This window comes from Carassius auratus, chromosome 9 (assembly GCF_003368295.1).
Source record: "Carassius auratus strain Wakin chromosome 9, ASM336829v1, whole genome shotgun sequence".
Classification (NCBI taxonomy): domain Eukaryota; kingdom Metazoa; phylum Chordata; class Actinopteri; order Cypriniformes; family Cyprinidae; genus Carassius; species Carassius auratus.
In genome coordinates this window covers 36713485-36730509 of record NC_039251.1, presented here as the reverse complement: position 1 = coordinate 36730509, position 17025 = coordinate 36713485, and the positions used below count along the sequence as shown (strand labels likewise).

General features: G+C 38.4%; 1 protein-coding gene across 4 annotated transcripts in view; it reads right to left on the bottom strand.

Annotated features, from left to right (window-relative positions):
- Nucleotides 1-1664: 1664 nt before the first annotated feature.
- The window catches only part of LOC113109163 (E3 ubiquitin-protein ligase ubr3), a 46465-nt gene continuing 31104 nt past the window's right edge, over nucleotides 1665-17025 (bottom strand). For 2 of the 4 annotated variants that reach the window (XM_026272761.1, XM_026272760.1), the window contains 14 exons: nucleotides 16194-16327; nucleotides 15534-15644; nucleotides 15102-15338; nucleotides 14712-14848; nucleotides 13437-13522; nucleotides 9552-9657; nucleotides 8022-8119; nucleotides 6834-6958; nucleotides 5570-5677; nucleotides 5105-5230; nucleotides 4858-5019; nucleotides 4268-4477; nucleotides 4036-4175; nucleotides 1665-2657 (listed from right to left, as the gene is read on the bottom strand). In XM_026272761.1, the coding sequence (XP_026128546.1) occupies nucleotides 2540-2657; nucleotides 4036-4175; nucleotides 4268-4477; nucleotides 4858-5019; nucleotides 5105-5230; nucleotides 5570-5677; nucleotides 6834-6958; nucleotides 8022-8119; nucleotides 9552-9657; nucleotides 13437-13522; nucleotides 14712-14848; nucleotides 15102-15338; nucleotides 15534-15644; nucleotides 16194-16327 (1898 nt within the window). In that variant the 3' untranslated portion in view covers nucleotides 1665-2539. The remainder of the gene's footprint in view (nucleotides 2658-4035; nucleotides 4176-4267; nucleotides 4478-4857; nucleotides 5020-5104; nucleotides 5231-5569; nucleotides 5678-6833; nucleotides 6959-8021; nucleotides 8120-9551; nucleotides 9658-13436; nucleotides 13523-14711; nucleotides 14849-15101; nucleotides 15339-15533; nucleotides 15645-16193; nucleotides 16328-17025) is intronic. The other 2 variants (XM_026272762.1, XM_026272763.1) reach the window with 2 other exon arrangements.

Here is a 17025-nt window from a genome sequence, read left to right as displayed (position 1 = left end):
ATTCTTATTGCAAGGGCTCCACTGATGCCATTGTTTTGATTGTGAACCACAATCAAAAGAGACACACTCAATATCACATGGAAACTCTGCTGCAAACTTCATTTAAATGTGTGTACTTAATTTCTATATACAATTAAAACAAAAAGGAAGGGACAATTTTCTCGTCTTTTTCCCCCCCAAGAACTCTCAACGTGGAGTCCGACAAGGTGAATCACAATAAGGTTTAGATTGGGGTCATTTTATGTCAATGTGAAACTTGATCTTACTTTTTAAGGGGACAAGGATTAAATGAGAAAGTACTTAAACTAAACCATTTGCTAACACAGGAGCTGCATAAAATAAAGAAATTGTGTGCCCCACCATACATGTCCATCACTGGACTGGGCTGCAATATTCAATTTGACGTGATCCATTTTAATGCATTTTCAAATAATTAACTTGTGCATGCACAATGCCCTCTCTACAATTACAGATTACACAAATCAAAGATGGTCCAAGGACAGAGCTTTGAGGAACACCATGTGTATTGGACTGGAAAAGTAGCCTTAGCTAAAATGTCAATTTGTATCAAGTTCTAAATTATCTTTTTTCTTTACTTTCTGATAACATTAAAACAGATAGTATTATTATTATGTTTTTATTTGGTCTTGATACTTTTGCATAAAGGATCTACACACAATCTGGCCGAGTTCGAAGAAGTAGAACAAAGTGACAACCCTTTTCTCAGGAACACTTCAAATCAGGAATTCAATATCCTGAGTGGTGTGCGCATTTAAATATAGTCACAACAACACAATGTCTTTAAACAAGAGAAAACGTCACTACCTGCAAAACCCTAGAGGAGGAGAAATTAGGCCATAGAAGCCAGCTGCTACAAAACTCAGTCAAGACCATTATGAATAACTTTCTTAACTTCAGAGGTTTTTGCAAATGTGCATCAAGCCACTAGACGTATAAGACCAACAGAACAGCCATCGAATGGCTCTTTGAACCAGAACTCTGGGTAATGGCAAACACTGCCCCCTATGGACCATCTGACACCAGTCCAGGCATCATGTAATTAGAATATTGTGAAGAAAATCAAACTTTAAGGGACAACTGACTTGGTGGTTATGTAGATAAATTTTCTGGTTATTGTTCTGTGAATTTTAGGAATATTCAATAATATCCCCAGATCGTTATTTCACCTAACTCCTAAAAAAAAAAACAAGCAGATTTTCTGAACTTTAATTGTATTGCATTATTTTCAGGACAAATTAAACACATCTGCCCACTCTTTACAATAAAGAAACAAATAGACTCCTCTCTTCTCTTACACACACACACACACACACACACACACACACACACACCTACTACGAAGAAGAAAAAGGAGAAGAAACATCAAGATTGTTTACATTAAGAATTTGGGGCAAATTATGTTCAACCGTTAAGAAAATGATGCACAGATACTTTATTCTAAAATAAACTTCATTTTCTTAATACAAATTTTCATTTTATTATTATTATTATTATTATTATTATTATTTATATATATATATATATATATATATATATATATATATATATATATATATATATATATATATATATATATATATATATATATATATATTATATATATATATATATATAAAAATGTTACCCTTATGAAATTTATGTGAGGGAAAGAGCCACAGATCATTATTTAATGACTAGCTCTGTCTCTAGCCATTAAATATGTGCTACAAGGTTGTAGGGGATATTTTTTATTATTTTCATAATGAACTTAACAGACCAGCCAACCACCATCAAAAACAAAACCTTCATTAGGAAAAGAAAAAAAAAAAAAAAAAAAAAAAAGAAAAAAGATGCAAATTGTAAAAATATTTTTACAAAGCTATAATTTACTTTTTTCAAACAATGAATAGCAGCACTTATATATTAAAATCTTTTATCTGAGACTACCAAACAAAAGAAAACAAAATATAAAATAAAATTCCTGAGGATGACTGCAACTACACCTCGAGTCAGACAAACCCTGCTTTAGCTCTAATCGGTTGATATTTCGTCTTATGAGATGTGCTTCAACTCAAATAGCATGATGTGGTCGTGGTGTGGGGTGGGGATATGTTATGTTGAGAGTCTTGGTACCTTTAGCATTTAAGGTTTTGATATTCATTCTGATATCTGTACATGACTTGTTTAACATTGGCCAAACATTTTTTTTTGTTTCCTCAAAAATCATGTCAGTTTTCCAAAAGTTAAAAGAACGGGAGTATTATTCCACTCTGTGTGTCCAACAGACTAGACAAAGATTCACTCAGTGAGCTTGCACCTTCAGCTTGCTGGGACAAAACTAAATTCCCCCCTCTAAATCCACACGAAAAATCACTTTAAAACACACGCAAACACACACGCTTGATTGTACACTTGACATGAACCCAGGCTGTGGCCAACTCAATGCAGGTTTTCTTTATAATTACATGACAGAAATCATCAGACGCTGGCACTGACATCATGAGAGCGGTCCTCTCCAGGACGTACGTGGGCTGAGCTGTTAAAGTCCATTGTAATGGGGACCCCAGCGCTTGTTGATGTGGTCGAAGGTGTGCGAGACCCACTGCTGCTCCAGAACACGGTATCTCTCCTCACATAAATACAGAGGCTTTCCTCGACTATGGATAAGGGAAAAAAAAAACAAGAGGTTACAGCAGGAAATGGAAACCGTTTTCTTTATTAGAGAAATTAACAGGGAAATTAACGCTGATTCACAAATACAAAGACTACTGGGGGCAAGAATGGCACAAAATAAACAAAATGCAAGATTAAAAGTCACTGCAAAATTTTCGCACGTTAAAAAATAAATATGACCCCACATTATGTCAATCACGTTTATACACTGCCTCCAAAATATTCATCAGTCATGAATAAATTTGGATCGGGTTTGATTTTTCGCATCCGTAGCAAGCATTTTGAGAGGTGTTTTGACAGTTCAGAGCCACCGTACAAGCGAACGGCAAAATCCAGAATGGCGATTGTCAAGTTGTCTTTTTGAAATCATCAAACTGAGCCACTGACACCCTGAAGTGAACTTTGAATCGCCCGGGATAATCCCACTGGCTCCTCTCCGTAGCTTCTCTCTATGTCTCAGGATTGGATGGACCCAATTTTTCCTTTCTTTTTCTTTTTCTCACTCCTTGATGACTCCATTTAGTGCTGTTTGTGTGAATTTTTTTCAAAACTGATTCATTAATATGCATCAGACTCAGTGAGCAAGGTTTCTGTGCAGGACACATTTTTAGGATTTCGAATACGAAACAAAAAAACGCATACGAAAATTTCCGACTCAGAGTGCAGAGACATTAAAAGTGAACATGAATTACATTTTTATCTGAAAAATGCCAATTTAGCAGCAATTACATTTTGATCGGCTCACATTGCATCAGATGTCTTCTTTGCAGCAGCACTGAGAAATGAAATCAATCACGTGTTTCTATTGATTCTATTCAATGTGATGGCCAATCAAGCCAGCATTGTTCAGTGCGTGTCTTCACTAGGGTTGCAAAAAAGGTGAAAAATTTCCAGTAAATTTCAGAAATATTCCAGAAATGTTGGAAACTTTCCAGGGTTTTTTTTTTAAACATTCCAGGGTTTTTGGAAAGTTTACTGGGAATTGTCCACCCCTCTGCAACCCTATTCCATTCACTGACTGAATTCTGCACTCTTGTGAATTCTCTCATCATTAAAGTTCAGATACACATGTAAGAAGATTTATTTTGCAGCATAAACAGCTTCGGTAATTATTATGAGTTTTTGTGAGAGTGCAGACCTCAAGTCACCGTCCACTTCATCGATAGCTAACTGTTCTGCACACATTCTGCATTTAAGTTTTTAGCATTAATTTAATGTGGCAATTATAAAAACTGCCCTCAGTAAATTCCCAGGGTGCAAATATAGCTCTTTAATGGAAAAGTACATTTCTGACCCAGCTGCTGGCACCTGAGAATTAAATCTAGATGCAATGTGTGTCCATCAGAGCATTGAGAAGATTACCGTAGGTCTCTGTCCTCCTCTCCATGAGCGTCCAGATACACAGACCCCCACAGACAGAAGCGATGGCCTCGGATGATAATGATGACCGAGGCGTTAATCAGGAGGAAGATACCAGTCGCTGCTCCGCAGTGCTGAGAGTGCTTTGGATCGAAATAAACACACATATATAATTATAAATCACCAGTGTAAGGCTCTTTCAAACTGAAGCGTGCAGATTTAGCCTCACACTCACCAGCACACACTCACAGACGCCCTGTTGTTTACAGCAGTGCCCCTTCAGACAGACGAAGGCGCCGCACACCAGGCACAGCGCGGGGTCTTTGGGGGTCTTGCCGCAGCTGGTGCAGAATTTCCTGTGGTAGTACTGGAAGATGGTGTTGTAGTTGTCTGGCAGGTGCAGGAGGCGAGGGGCGGCCCACTGCGGATCCTGAACTAAAAGAGACTGAAGAGAGACAAAAAATAATCACTCGGATGCCCCATGAAATGACCTTTCACTTACAGTCAAAACTATCTTTTTAGTAACATTGTATAAAACAAAAATTCTGTTTGGTGGAAGAACACTGTTTTTATTCATTTCATTACACGTTATTTGCTCCATTTTATTTTGTGAAACCTTACTACGAATATGGAGTAACCGTTTTATAAAAGCAATAAGCCCCATGAAGCTGTGGTTTACAGTGAATTCACAGAGCTTATTGCTTTATCAGATATGATGCTTACTGTCACAGGTCATGCTTGGTTAGCGCACAGTGATTAAATCACAGGTGTTAGCAAGACTCCAAATAAAACAGGGTGCAAAGAAAGATGACAGGAGACACTGACCACGGACTGCTGGGTGGGAGCATCAGACAGAGCGATGACTTCTGAACACCACTGACTGATCAGATCGAAAGCACTGATGTTCCACTCCAGACACGCAGCACTGGACTGAGCAGAACCAGCCAAACCCAGACACCCGGCCAGCAGAGAGAACTCCTCCTCCACCTGTGAACACAGACACTGTCTGTCAACTGTGTGAATCCGGCTACGGGACGTCTTGATTTAAGCAGCAGGTTTAATGTGTGTGTACCAGGCAGCCGGGTAAGCTGTCTCCATACAGGTGGTGCTGCAGTAAACAGGACAGTCTCAGGAAGGGCAGACAGAACTGCTGCAGGCTGAACTCGATGGACTGAGGAGACCACACACTGGAGCTCAACTACAGAGAGAAGAAGACATCATTAAAAACAGCACACAAGAGCTTCCTCGGAGATCAGAAAAAAGATGTGATGAAAACAGTTCATATGTTATGTCTGCAAAGCAAGTTCAACCATGGGTCCCTTGGATAAGTGTCTACATCTTTTCTTCTTGCCTGCACAACATATTCTCATTATAACTGCTTATGAACGGTTTTTTTTGCCCAGTAAATGTACTTTGTAAGATTAATCATAAAGGCAATTCAAATTATTAACATGTTTTGTTAGGTCAACTCTACTGCACTGTATATAAATGAATAATGTCCAAACTAGAAAGACTGTGATATTAAACGGTGACTCACAACCAGTGCTTCCTCAGAGCTGGTGTCATACACATCTTTGGCCTTCGTCAGCTCAGAGATCACATGACCCAGGAGCGACTCCCATGATTTGTCAGAGTTTGGCGTGTTCTGTGTGTGAAACGGCATAATGAGAGAGAACAGGGTTTTAAATCTCTTCCTTCAGACTGGAATCACTTATTTTACCAACTGGACTGAATTTTTTTTAATCCTAGTGAGCATGACTACCTAGACACCATTGCTGGCCATCACAGTGGAGACTGAACATTTAATTTAAACAACATTTTTTTAATATCTGAAAGCACCTATAATGCTATCTAGGAAGGCAACTTGCTAAAGGTTTGAAACCCATTCAACGTGTTATTTTAAATGTCAGTAAACTGCAAAAGCAATGCAAATTTCAGGCAGAGAGAGGGATGACGTGTGACTCTATAATGTGGAATTAAAGCAGTCTGACTCTTCACATTACTCCATTCATTTCCCACAAAGCTCCAAAAAGAGTCGTTTTAATGGAGTGCAGAACCATTGCTAATGATCTCTTCTGCTCTAATGAAAAGTGAGATTTATGTGAAGGATTTCCTCTCTCTGGCTTATCTGAACATTATTACCATCAGCCCCTTAAACAAATAGCACTGAGGGCCAATAACGCATTCTCTCTCTTAATAAAATTAGCTTATCCTCAAGGGTTTTAATGTGCAATTTAATCATTATAAAACGGATAGTTCCAGCTTTGAAATCTGACTGGATGAGCCACATTGAGCCTTTGAATAATAAACAATACAAATATACACACTAGCTGTGTTTCCACTGTCGGGCTAAAAGCGGGCATGCTAGTGCGTGCAAGGGCCAGTCGCGTTTCCACCGTCACTTCTCGGGGCTTGAGCATGCCTTGTTGGGGCTTCCTCGGGGCCAACGAAAACCTTGGGCCAAAGCCCTTCAAATGCTTTGAATTTAAATATTTAACAAAGCATGCAAACAAACGGCCGCTTTTATCATGTTCGTTTTGTGATCGCGCATGTTCCAGAGACTTATTTCTTAGTTTTCTGATAACTTCTCTTTGTTGGTGAAATGAGGAGGTTGCGTGACATTGTTCTGAGAGGCGTGTAAAGAGCGTGTTTTAGTGAAGTGCAGCGGTGCTTCAGGCCCTGACTGTGGAAACCCTGCACTATTCTGGCCTCGGTGCTACTGGCCCAATAGTGGAAATGCTGCTACTAATGACCAAAAAATCAACTGAATCTACAGGTTTTTCGACAGGTAATTTGCGCACCTTCTTGGCAGCTCCAGTGTTGCTCCAGGCGAGTCTCTCTTCACGACTGAATCTGACGGACAGAGCGGCCAGAGCCTGTGTGTACTGCAGACTGTACAACACCTTCACCACACACGTGAAGTGCTCTGCACACAAACACACACAGCACGGTTATCATATCAGATCACGGGTATCACCAGAAGCCATAGCCTTTGTTTACATAGTCATTTAGAAGATGCTTTTACCCAAAGCGACTTACAAATGATGACAACAGAAGCAATCAAAATCAGCAAAAGGGCAATAATATGCAAATGCTACGACAAGTCTCAGTTAGCCTAATGCATACATAAATATATGAAGAATTCATTTGCAAAAATTTATATTTATATATATATATATGTGTGTGTGTGTGTGTGTGTGTGTGTGTGTGTTTAAACAGCAATACTGTGAAACTCAGAATAGCTGTTTTCTATTCAAACACACACACATATACATATAATATATATATATATATATATATATATATATATATATATATATATATATATATATATATATATATATAAATAAAAAGCAGGTTCTTAAGTCTCCCCAAATGTAAAAATGTTGTTTATATCCTTGAATAAAAGCACCAATAAAAGACACTCACTCAGAGCTCTATAGACCCCAGAGCTTTCAAGAGAATCACAGGTCTTTTGTTAGGACACAGAAATCAATTACGTGACTGTGTACAGAAAAAGGACATCAGATTTTTTAAGAGAGGGTAATTAGCACTTGTGTGCATGAAGCAGGTGTTAGGCCAGGCTGTGTGATGAGAAACACACACACACACACACACACACTCCATTAACATTCCTCATCAGAGATAATGACACCTCTCTCACACACACACACACACCAGTGTCTTTGTGTAAGCTATTCTCTAACACATGCACAGCACGTTTCTATTCTAATGCAAGCTTTATTGTCTCGAGTCTTCAGAATGATGGACTCCAATCGATCCCTTGCTCACAGCGACAAAACACTCGATTCTTATTTGAGCTTCAATCCATGCCCAGTGATCAACCAAATGACAGTCATGGCCCATCTAAAGACTAAACCCATGCGAGGGGAAAGAGGAAGATTTTGTGTACTTGTGATGTTATGCATGCATGTGTAAAACAATGTACTGTTTGTGTGTGTGTGTGTGTGTGTGTGTGTGTGTGTTACCTTTGCGTAAAGGCTGAGGCATGGTGAGGATGAAGATGATGAGGAGGGACGGGACGTCTCTGAAGAGCATGGGCACCTCAGGATGTTCTTCACAGTACCTGCACAAAAAACACACAATTATACAACACAGAAAACACAAAAACATCCTCTACAGTACACACAGCATTTTTTTACTTCAATGTATGATGCAATACTTTAACGCCTATCTTGCCCATGCAACAGCGCACATTAAATCGTGTAAGAGGACGGTTCACTGTGGCTTCCAGTTCTTTCAAAAGGGTTTTACTGTAAATGTGCAGTAGGTGGACAGGCTACAGAAACCCAAGACGACAATTAAAATGTAAACAGAAAGTTTGAGTGTGTGGGACAAACTGTGGTCCATTAGAGCAGAATTCACCAAACATAACATTTCACAAGTTATAAGTAAACTATTCTGACATTTTCTGATTTGCCAATTTAATGGATTATATTTACAGTTCACTTGATGCACTATATCTGTGGTTACTCACAATAAAAATCACCACATCACCAGCTGACGAAAGACACAGAGCAAAAAGCTTGTGCAGCATTTGAATGCAGATGATACTTCGAAATAATGCAATGACATCTGAACATTTAAAGAACGACTTCACTGTCTGAATTCTACCTCTCAGAAAAGAAAAACAGATGATGAGTGATCACAGTTAGGCAGAAACAGGGAGAGCAGTGGTTTTATTCCAATGCCTGTATTAATAGCTCGGCTCAAGTGCCTGAGGGGTCCAGTGACAGAGTTTTCCTTCAAAAGCCTCTAACAAGGTATTTATAGGCACAGCTGCCTCCCCTCTGAAGAGTCCTAAGAGACGCACAGGTGAAAACCCTGTCTTACCGCCCCGACGCTGGAGAAATGAGCCCATTTAAGCAGCCCAAGAGTGTTAAGTGCCTTTTAAACAGGAGACGCGGTGAGCGGTAACCTCCACACAGCTATAAACCCTCAAAATAAAGCGCAGCACTCATCAAATGTACTGCTGCACACCATAATTTGCCAGATGCTGCAGTTATTGGTATCTATGGAAACCCCATTTGCACCAGTCTCTCTCTCTCATCTCTCTCTCTCTCTCTCAAAAAGATGCAGCAGCAGAGACACAGCATAAAAAGCTAGTGAAAGCAGAATCATCTGTTTATATATATATAGATTAATACACACACATGCATACACATACATGATCAAATTTTCAGCATAATTACTCGTCTTCAGTGTCACATGATCATCAGAAATTATTCTAATATGCTAATTTGCTGCTCTAGAAACATTTCCGATGATCAATATTGAAAACATAAAAAAAAAAAAAAAAAAAAAAAATTCCTTCATTGTGGGAGTAGGATTTCTTTTGCCAAAAATTTAATTTCCATGATTACAGTAACCTTTCTGATTACTGGATCTCAGTTTAGGATTGTGAGTAGTGCAGTCCTCCACAGAGAGTTAAGTAGTTTATCATTTTATAGAGGATCTCAGTTCAGGAAATGTGATGGTGTGTGTGTGTGTGTACTCACTCGGTGTCTCTGTTGTGTGTGCTCTGTGTGAGTCTGGTCCAGGGGTTGTAAGCTGAATCTATGCTGTAGAGACGCATGTGCATGGCCAGCACATGAAACAGCTGATCTGAAACACACACACACACACACATCAGTGTTAGTGTGTCTAACATGATGAATGGAGTTTGCGTAGAGCCTCCAGGCATGTAGGAGGATGTGACAGATTATCAGACCTCATGAAAACCTGTCTCTTACACACTGATCAATGCCTTCAACGTTTGCTGTGGATCACTGCTGCCCCCTACCTGTAGCTCACAAACCCACCAGACACCAGAAGGGGCTTCAGAATAGTTATCAGAGTTAATGCAAGTGCATGCACAGGAATAATGCTTGTAGACACACTCATATTTTATATATTTCAAATCAGCAACACAATCTGAGGTGAACGGTCACATTAATGTTTTCTATGATGCTCAAATTGCATTAAAGCATGTTTTAGGTTGATCCAGCTAGCAAACATGTGCAGTCTCAAGCGAGTTTCATGTTTCTATGGCAAACAGTGAGGGACACTTCGACCGCCAAACCATGCTTTTCATTTTCTCCCATTTTTATAATAATATAAATGAAACGTTTAATCGTAAAGTTTTAGTGGTCAGATTCAGACTTGACGCAGAGCAGAGAGCACAGAGATGATAGCAAATAAATAACCTCAGCGGCCATGGCACTGATCGAGCAGTGGTTATTATAGTTCAAACGCATTTGTCATCCATCACCGTGACATCAAGTGGACTTTTGAAGCTGAAATAATGAGTGGATTAAGCTTGGACTTGGAATAACATGGATAACTTTTTTGTCGGAGGATTGTAATGCATCACAGGCAGTCAGGTACAATGAAGAGAGACTACAGCTCCTTAAATTAGGCAAGACAAAAAGTTGTATTTTTCACAACAGGTTTATTGGCTTGTAATAGCAATTTAAGATGGAATGTGTGACAATAGGGCCCGGTCAGGTCTGTGTCTTCAAGGTGAGTTCGGGTCCAGCTTTTGAAATAATAGACAGGTCCGGGTCGGGGTCTCTTTCGGGTTCAGACTCAAATCTTTGGACCCGTGAAGACCTCTACTTCAGAAGCAAAGCCTGATGAACTTCTCAGCAGAAAGATTACACCAGAGGAAGGAGGATATACACCACCGTTTAAAGTCTTGGGGTCTGTATAGTTTAGCAAATAACTGACTTTAATTTGATAAAAAAAAAAAAAAAAAAAAAAAACACTTTTCAAATTGTTATTTGTTTTCATTTTGACGATTAGAGCTTTCAGCTCATGTAAGTCAAAAATCCAGTATCTCAAAATATTAGAATATTTCCTAAGATCAATCTCCAGTGGACCTCAAAAAGGATCTGCAAAACAGAAAAGTTCAAGTTCTTTAAAGTGTGTTCATTTCTGCACTCAACAGCGCACCAGCACCAGCAGATGTCACAGCTCCCCAAGTCATCACTGACTTCAGAAACTTCACTCTGGACTTCAAGCAGCTTGGATTCTGTGCCTCTCCAGTCTTCCTCCAAACTTTATACCTAGATTTCCAGATGAAATGCAAGGTTTATTTTACCTGGACCACTGAGCAACAACCCAGTCTTTTTCTCCTTAGCCCAGGTAAGATGCTTCGGACATGGTTTCGGTTTCAAAAAGTGGCTTTGCTGCCCTTTTCCTGAAGACGTCTGAGCGTTTGACTCTTCATGCACTGACTCCAGCTTCAGTCCACTCCTTGTGAAGCTCTCCCAAGTGTTTGAATCAGCTTTGCTTGACAGTATTTTCAAGATTCAGTTTTCCTACCCAATTTCTTCCTTCAAGTCAACTTTGCATTTAATATGCTTTGATACAGCACTCTGAACATCCAGGCCTTTCAGTGATGACCTTCTGTGACTAACTCTCTTTGTGGAGGGTGTCAATGATAGTCTTCTGGACAATTGCCAAGTCAGCAGTCTTCCCCATTATTGTGGTTTCACAGAACAAGAGTTACTCGACATTTATACTCGAATAGCATGGCTATTTAAATCTTGAGATACTGGATTTTTTTTTTTACTTCCATGAGTTGTAAGCTCTAATTTTCTAATTGTAAATGTTTTACTTGAGTATACTTTTGTATAGACATACAGAGGCTAATTCAAGTATTCTTTAAGCTATGCTTGACTTGACCATTCATTTCCAAAGCCACGCATTTCAACTTCATATTTACTCTGCTCAAAAATATTTTGAATCATCAAAATTGTATAACATTGGATAAACATGCTAAAGAGTCAATTTTGAGATAACACGAGACTACTGATCGAATTACACAAAACAAACTGTATGAAGCAAACATAATTTTACTTTTCTATTCCCAAGATGCCTAAGAAATCCTAGAGCCATACTTCTGACCACACACTAAATCACACTAATTAACCTACAGTACTTCTGTGAGCAGTACAGTGCAATTTAGATGAGGTCTAATGTCATTTGACATTATTTCAGCCTTAAAAATGTCTAATTTAATCTCCTCTGAATGCAATATAAGATGTGACATCTCACAGACTTTACAGACTCTGAGTTCTTACTGCAGAGAGTATGCCATATACGCATTATTAGCTGGCTCATCTACAGACTCATGGAGAGAGCAATAGCACCACCTATAGATACCTACGACAGGATAAAATTATTCCTTCATTCACAGCATTTTAAATCCAAAAAATTAGAAGAGGAACAGCTAACAACAGCTTACTGGTCAATTAAGTGTAACATTTTCAACAAAATCCTTCACAGAAACAGCAATGCAAAGGCATGCGAGAAGAACGTTTAGACAGAAGAGCACTTTTGCACTTATGTCTGCACTATTGTTTGAGGTGTTGGTCCATTTACACAAGTCAAAAAATGCCAACTAAATTTTACCAGCCCCTTACATTTGAACAGAATCACTGAATTAAATTGTGTCATGTAACGTGAAAAACACCAAAATCATAAAAAAAAAAAAAAAAACCTGAACCAACAAAAAAACTATGGCATCCTAGCAACCACTGGTCGCAAGTGGAATTCACTTTATCTTTCTTTGTCCATACTTTGGGTTTTCTTGTTCCCTTGCTGATCTGATCTCTAATGTACTGAGACTGAGTAAATCTGGCCCTCTCTGTGGATGTGTGTTTAATGTAGCTCAGAAAATGGCTGCATTGCTGGAGTGTGAAATCTCTTCAGCTGTGCTTGAGCATGGGGATTTTTTCACAAGAGCTCAAAGACTGCACACACACTTATTTATACAGAGCCAGTGTTTGGATGTGTGTTGATTGACTGGTCTGGACTGGACTGCAAAAACACACCAACATCAGTCTCGATATTCTCCCTGTGTCCATCAGCATCCTCCATGATGCATCATATCCCAGAAGAATGGCATTCCTGAAGCATTTGAACATTCGCCTCACACTTGAATCATGGACAGTACTCGCCTTGACACTAAAGTTTAAAAAATTGCATGTCTTCTTAATTCTTGCCAGAGTTTGAACTATTCAACGCTATGCTAGCATGCACTCATGCACACACACATAATGTAAGGTTCACATTATATCGTTGGCAGTGCGTTCAGAAGCGGTGCGTCACACACCAAATTAAAGTGATAGCACATTGTTTCCAGTAAACATGAACATAGAGTGAAGCGAAAATTTAGTAATTACACCACAAATGCATATAATTAAAGACTAGTGTGTTTCATAGTCAACACACAGGTTATAGCTTTTTGGCTAGAAGTAATGCAAAAGTAAAATGCATTAAATAATGCGTTTCTTATATTTCTTGCATTTAAACAAGTATGAAAGATTATAGTACCCTACTATTTATATACGTATAAAAACCGAAAGAGGGAGAGAGAAAAAGATAGAGGCACTCACTGAGACAGGAGCGTTTGGCAGCAGCACTGGCCCCTCCACTGCATAGATTCCCCCCACGATGGACCAACTCTAACTCCAGATTAGTCCTGAGAGAGAGCGAGAGCGCGAGTTAGTCAACATATGGACTATATTAGCTCTGCAGGAAATGATCAACCGGTCCAACGATCCAGTAACACTTTATCTTAAGCCTATATAAGGTATAAATATATTTAGGAGGGGAGGGAAGGGAAAGACAGACAAAACCACAAAGAAATAACAAACCAGTCACAACAAATACAAAAAATTACAAACAATAAATAGAAGATAACAAAAGCCAAAAAATTACCAAAAAAAAAAAAAAAAGATTAACACCGATTGAAAGATACAAAGAACAAAGAGGAGAGCACAAGCTGAAAAGTAAACAGAAACAAACAAAAGAATGGAATTTATGAACAAATAAACAAATGAAGGAATGATTCAAAGAACAAAAAAAGTAGAGGTTGACCGATTTATCGGTTTTGCCGATTAATCAGCAAAAAAAAAAAAAAAAAAAAAAATCCATTGAAAAAAATAAATAAATGCATTCAAATAATTAGACATGCTAAAACAGAATTTGATAACAATAAAAATAAATATGGTGAGAAGAATTTTTTTTTTCATGATTTTAATTAGTTAGACTTGATTTATACATTTTTAACTATTAAAAATGAGTGGAGAAAAATTTAAAATGGAAAAAAATAAAATAATCCAGAAACATTAAATAACAGAATTTGGATAAATAAAATGGAATTTAGGAAAATATTCTACTGATTTCATAGTGCCCTATTAGAGTGTGGTAATTTCAAAATTTACCATCACTGTTGTTTTCATTATTACTACTACTATTAGTATGGTTTAGTTGTTTTTTTTTATTTTATAAATAAAGCACTATTTTAGTTTTTGTTCAGTATCCATTTTATAAACGATCGGTTAATTAATCAGTATCTCCAGTTTTGTCCAACCTAGCTATCGGTATCGGCAAAATTCAGTATCGGTCGACCTTATCGAAAAAGCAGATACTGTTTAATAAACCCATGTGGACAAACTGCTGATCTGAAAACAAACTATACGAGCAGGTTAATATTGTCAATATGCCTTTTGTCAATGATGAATTAACATGCATTTCACAAGCAATACACTTCCTCCAGGAAACAACTACTACCGAAACAGATTGAGCTTCCTCTTATGGCACACATAATGACAAAAATTCAAACTTAGGCCTATATATAAAAAATGCATTTGATGGCTCTTTCTTACCTGGCCACAGAGTACATGAACAGGAAGTCATTGTCAGGTGACCCTGGGTTCTTCCCATAATCCATGTATTTTTTCTGCGTGGTGTTTTTAATGTCCTTTATAACAGATTCCATCTCTTTACTCAGATTTGACTCCGCCTGGGAGGGGGAAAAAGTTAAAAAGTCAGTCACTTCGTAAAGGCTTCTCTGTTTTTCAGAGCAGAGTTTAATGGCCTGACATGCAAGTCTATGATACTATCTTGAGTTATGAGATGTTAAACCACAGCAACGTTCGGCGGGGCGTGAAGGATCACATGGAGGTGAGTGGCACACCAGTTCTTACTCTGAATCAGGATGGAGGGATGAGATGCACAAAACAGAAAAGGGGAGGGGAGAGCGCTCTAATAAATACCAGTATAGGATCTCTCTGCTTTAGGCTGGCGCTTACTGGGAAAATGCCCAGCTGCTCCTGAAGGTCCTCCACTTCCCTCACCAGTGTGGACATGCTCTTGTTACTGGGAGTGTGCCAGGCGCCCGTCTCCATCCCACGGCCAGGACGACAGGGCAAAACACTGTTGGCGAACTGACGACACAGCGGACAGGTGAACTCACCTTTATCCACAGAAAACCCCTGAAGGACCTGGTCATTCTGAAAAAAAATAAACACTGTTCATTTAATGAGGTTTAACAGAGGACTCGTTCTCAAAAATAGATGTAATGGTATCTGTTTGATATGATCTGTTATATAATATCCAAGTCTGAACCTCTAAAAACTGAAAGTCACTTGATAAGTTATAACTCTTTACAGTATAGTCTTCAGTATGAACAGCTGATGAATTCTTACCCGTAAGGACTCCATGTAGGACTTGTGACAGTCTATATGCAGAGTGTGACCACACGTCTGCACATACACACCCCCATCCCAGCCAATAGACACAGACTGCAGACATGAACTCTGGGAAATTAAGCATTAGAAAATAATAATAATAAAAAAAAAACTATCATCATCCATGAGCTAATAAAAGAGATAACATTACATTTTGATTGTTTTAAACTCTTGATGTACTGAACTCTTTAATGAAAATAAAGCTTTAGTTTGCAAGGTGAGGATAATAAGGTATGCAATACTATAATAATATACAATACGAATGTTTTAAGCTGCTGTAAAATAGCATTAAAGTATATGCACACATTTTTACATGCACGCAGCTGTAAACTGTCTGCAGTGGGGATAATGAGCTCCATTACCTTGCAGAATAATTGTTTATTGTAATTGCTAATTTTATAAAAGCAATAAGACACCAAAGACAGTGCTTTTACTACGTGATTAACAACCTTTAGCCATGGTAATATCACTGTAATGCATTGGCCCCTTGTGGTTTATTGAATTATTAAAGTATATACGTAACTCAAATGAAACTGTATGCTTAGACAGTCATATTGTATTTATATGCTTCAATAAAAAACTAATGTTTTAGAAAGAGTTTTTATATGTGGTTCATACATCTTTAAAGTAGCGCTGCATAAGGGTCAGCCTAACATCATGGGCCGCTCCACATGTGTCCACGGGGTAGATATGCTCCTCATCAGTAGTAGGCAATCGCTTTGGTGTGTCACTACGACAGCGGTGCCCCAACACTGAAATACACACACATACACACGCTTTAGAAATGCCAATCATATGCTAATTAGCTGCCATCATCACATTTATGACATTCTCCATTTGCATACTATAATGAAGTACCATGTCAAAGTCAAAACTGTAATGCACATCACGCTGCCTCCAAATCCCACCATACCTAACACTCACTCAGCAATAAAAATTAAAAATAGACCAAAAATAGATCAAATCTTCAAGAAGTGATTTTCCAGGTCTATAGGGTCAAACAAGATTGCTACAAACACAGCTAAAATTACCGTCTTGACCTTGAGGCATTTCAAGAATACTAAAGTCACAAATCAGACAAATCATAGACCAGTGATTGTTCATAAAACAGAAGGTTAATTTTATCACAGGATTGTGGTGGGAGAAAACTACCTGCTAAAAGTCCACAATGCTTGATTAATGAAGCAATTAAACACTGTTGTTAAAACAAGTAGTGTAAAGTGGGTGGATTTAAAGTCATAGGTGGGTTAATGTAGAGTTAAAGAGCTCCAGTGATCTGGATCACTGCAATCTGCCACCTGCAGATGGAAAGCTGTAACGCTCGTCTAACTGCCTGTTACAGACCTAGAACAGAGCAGAAACTAAACTTAATTTAACACAAACAAAAACACAGCAATGATGTCCGGTACGTTTACTATACTGTGCTTCTGTAAAACTGTGTTTTTTTTAA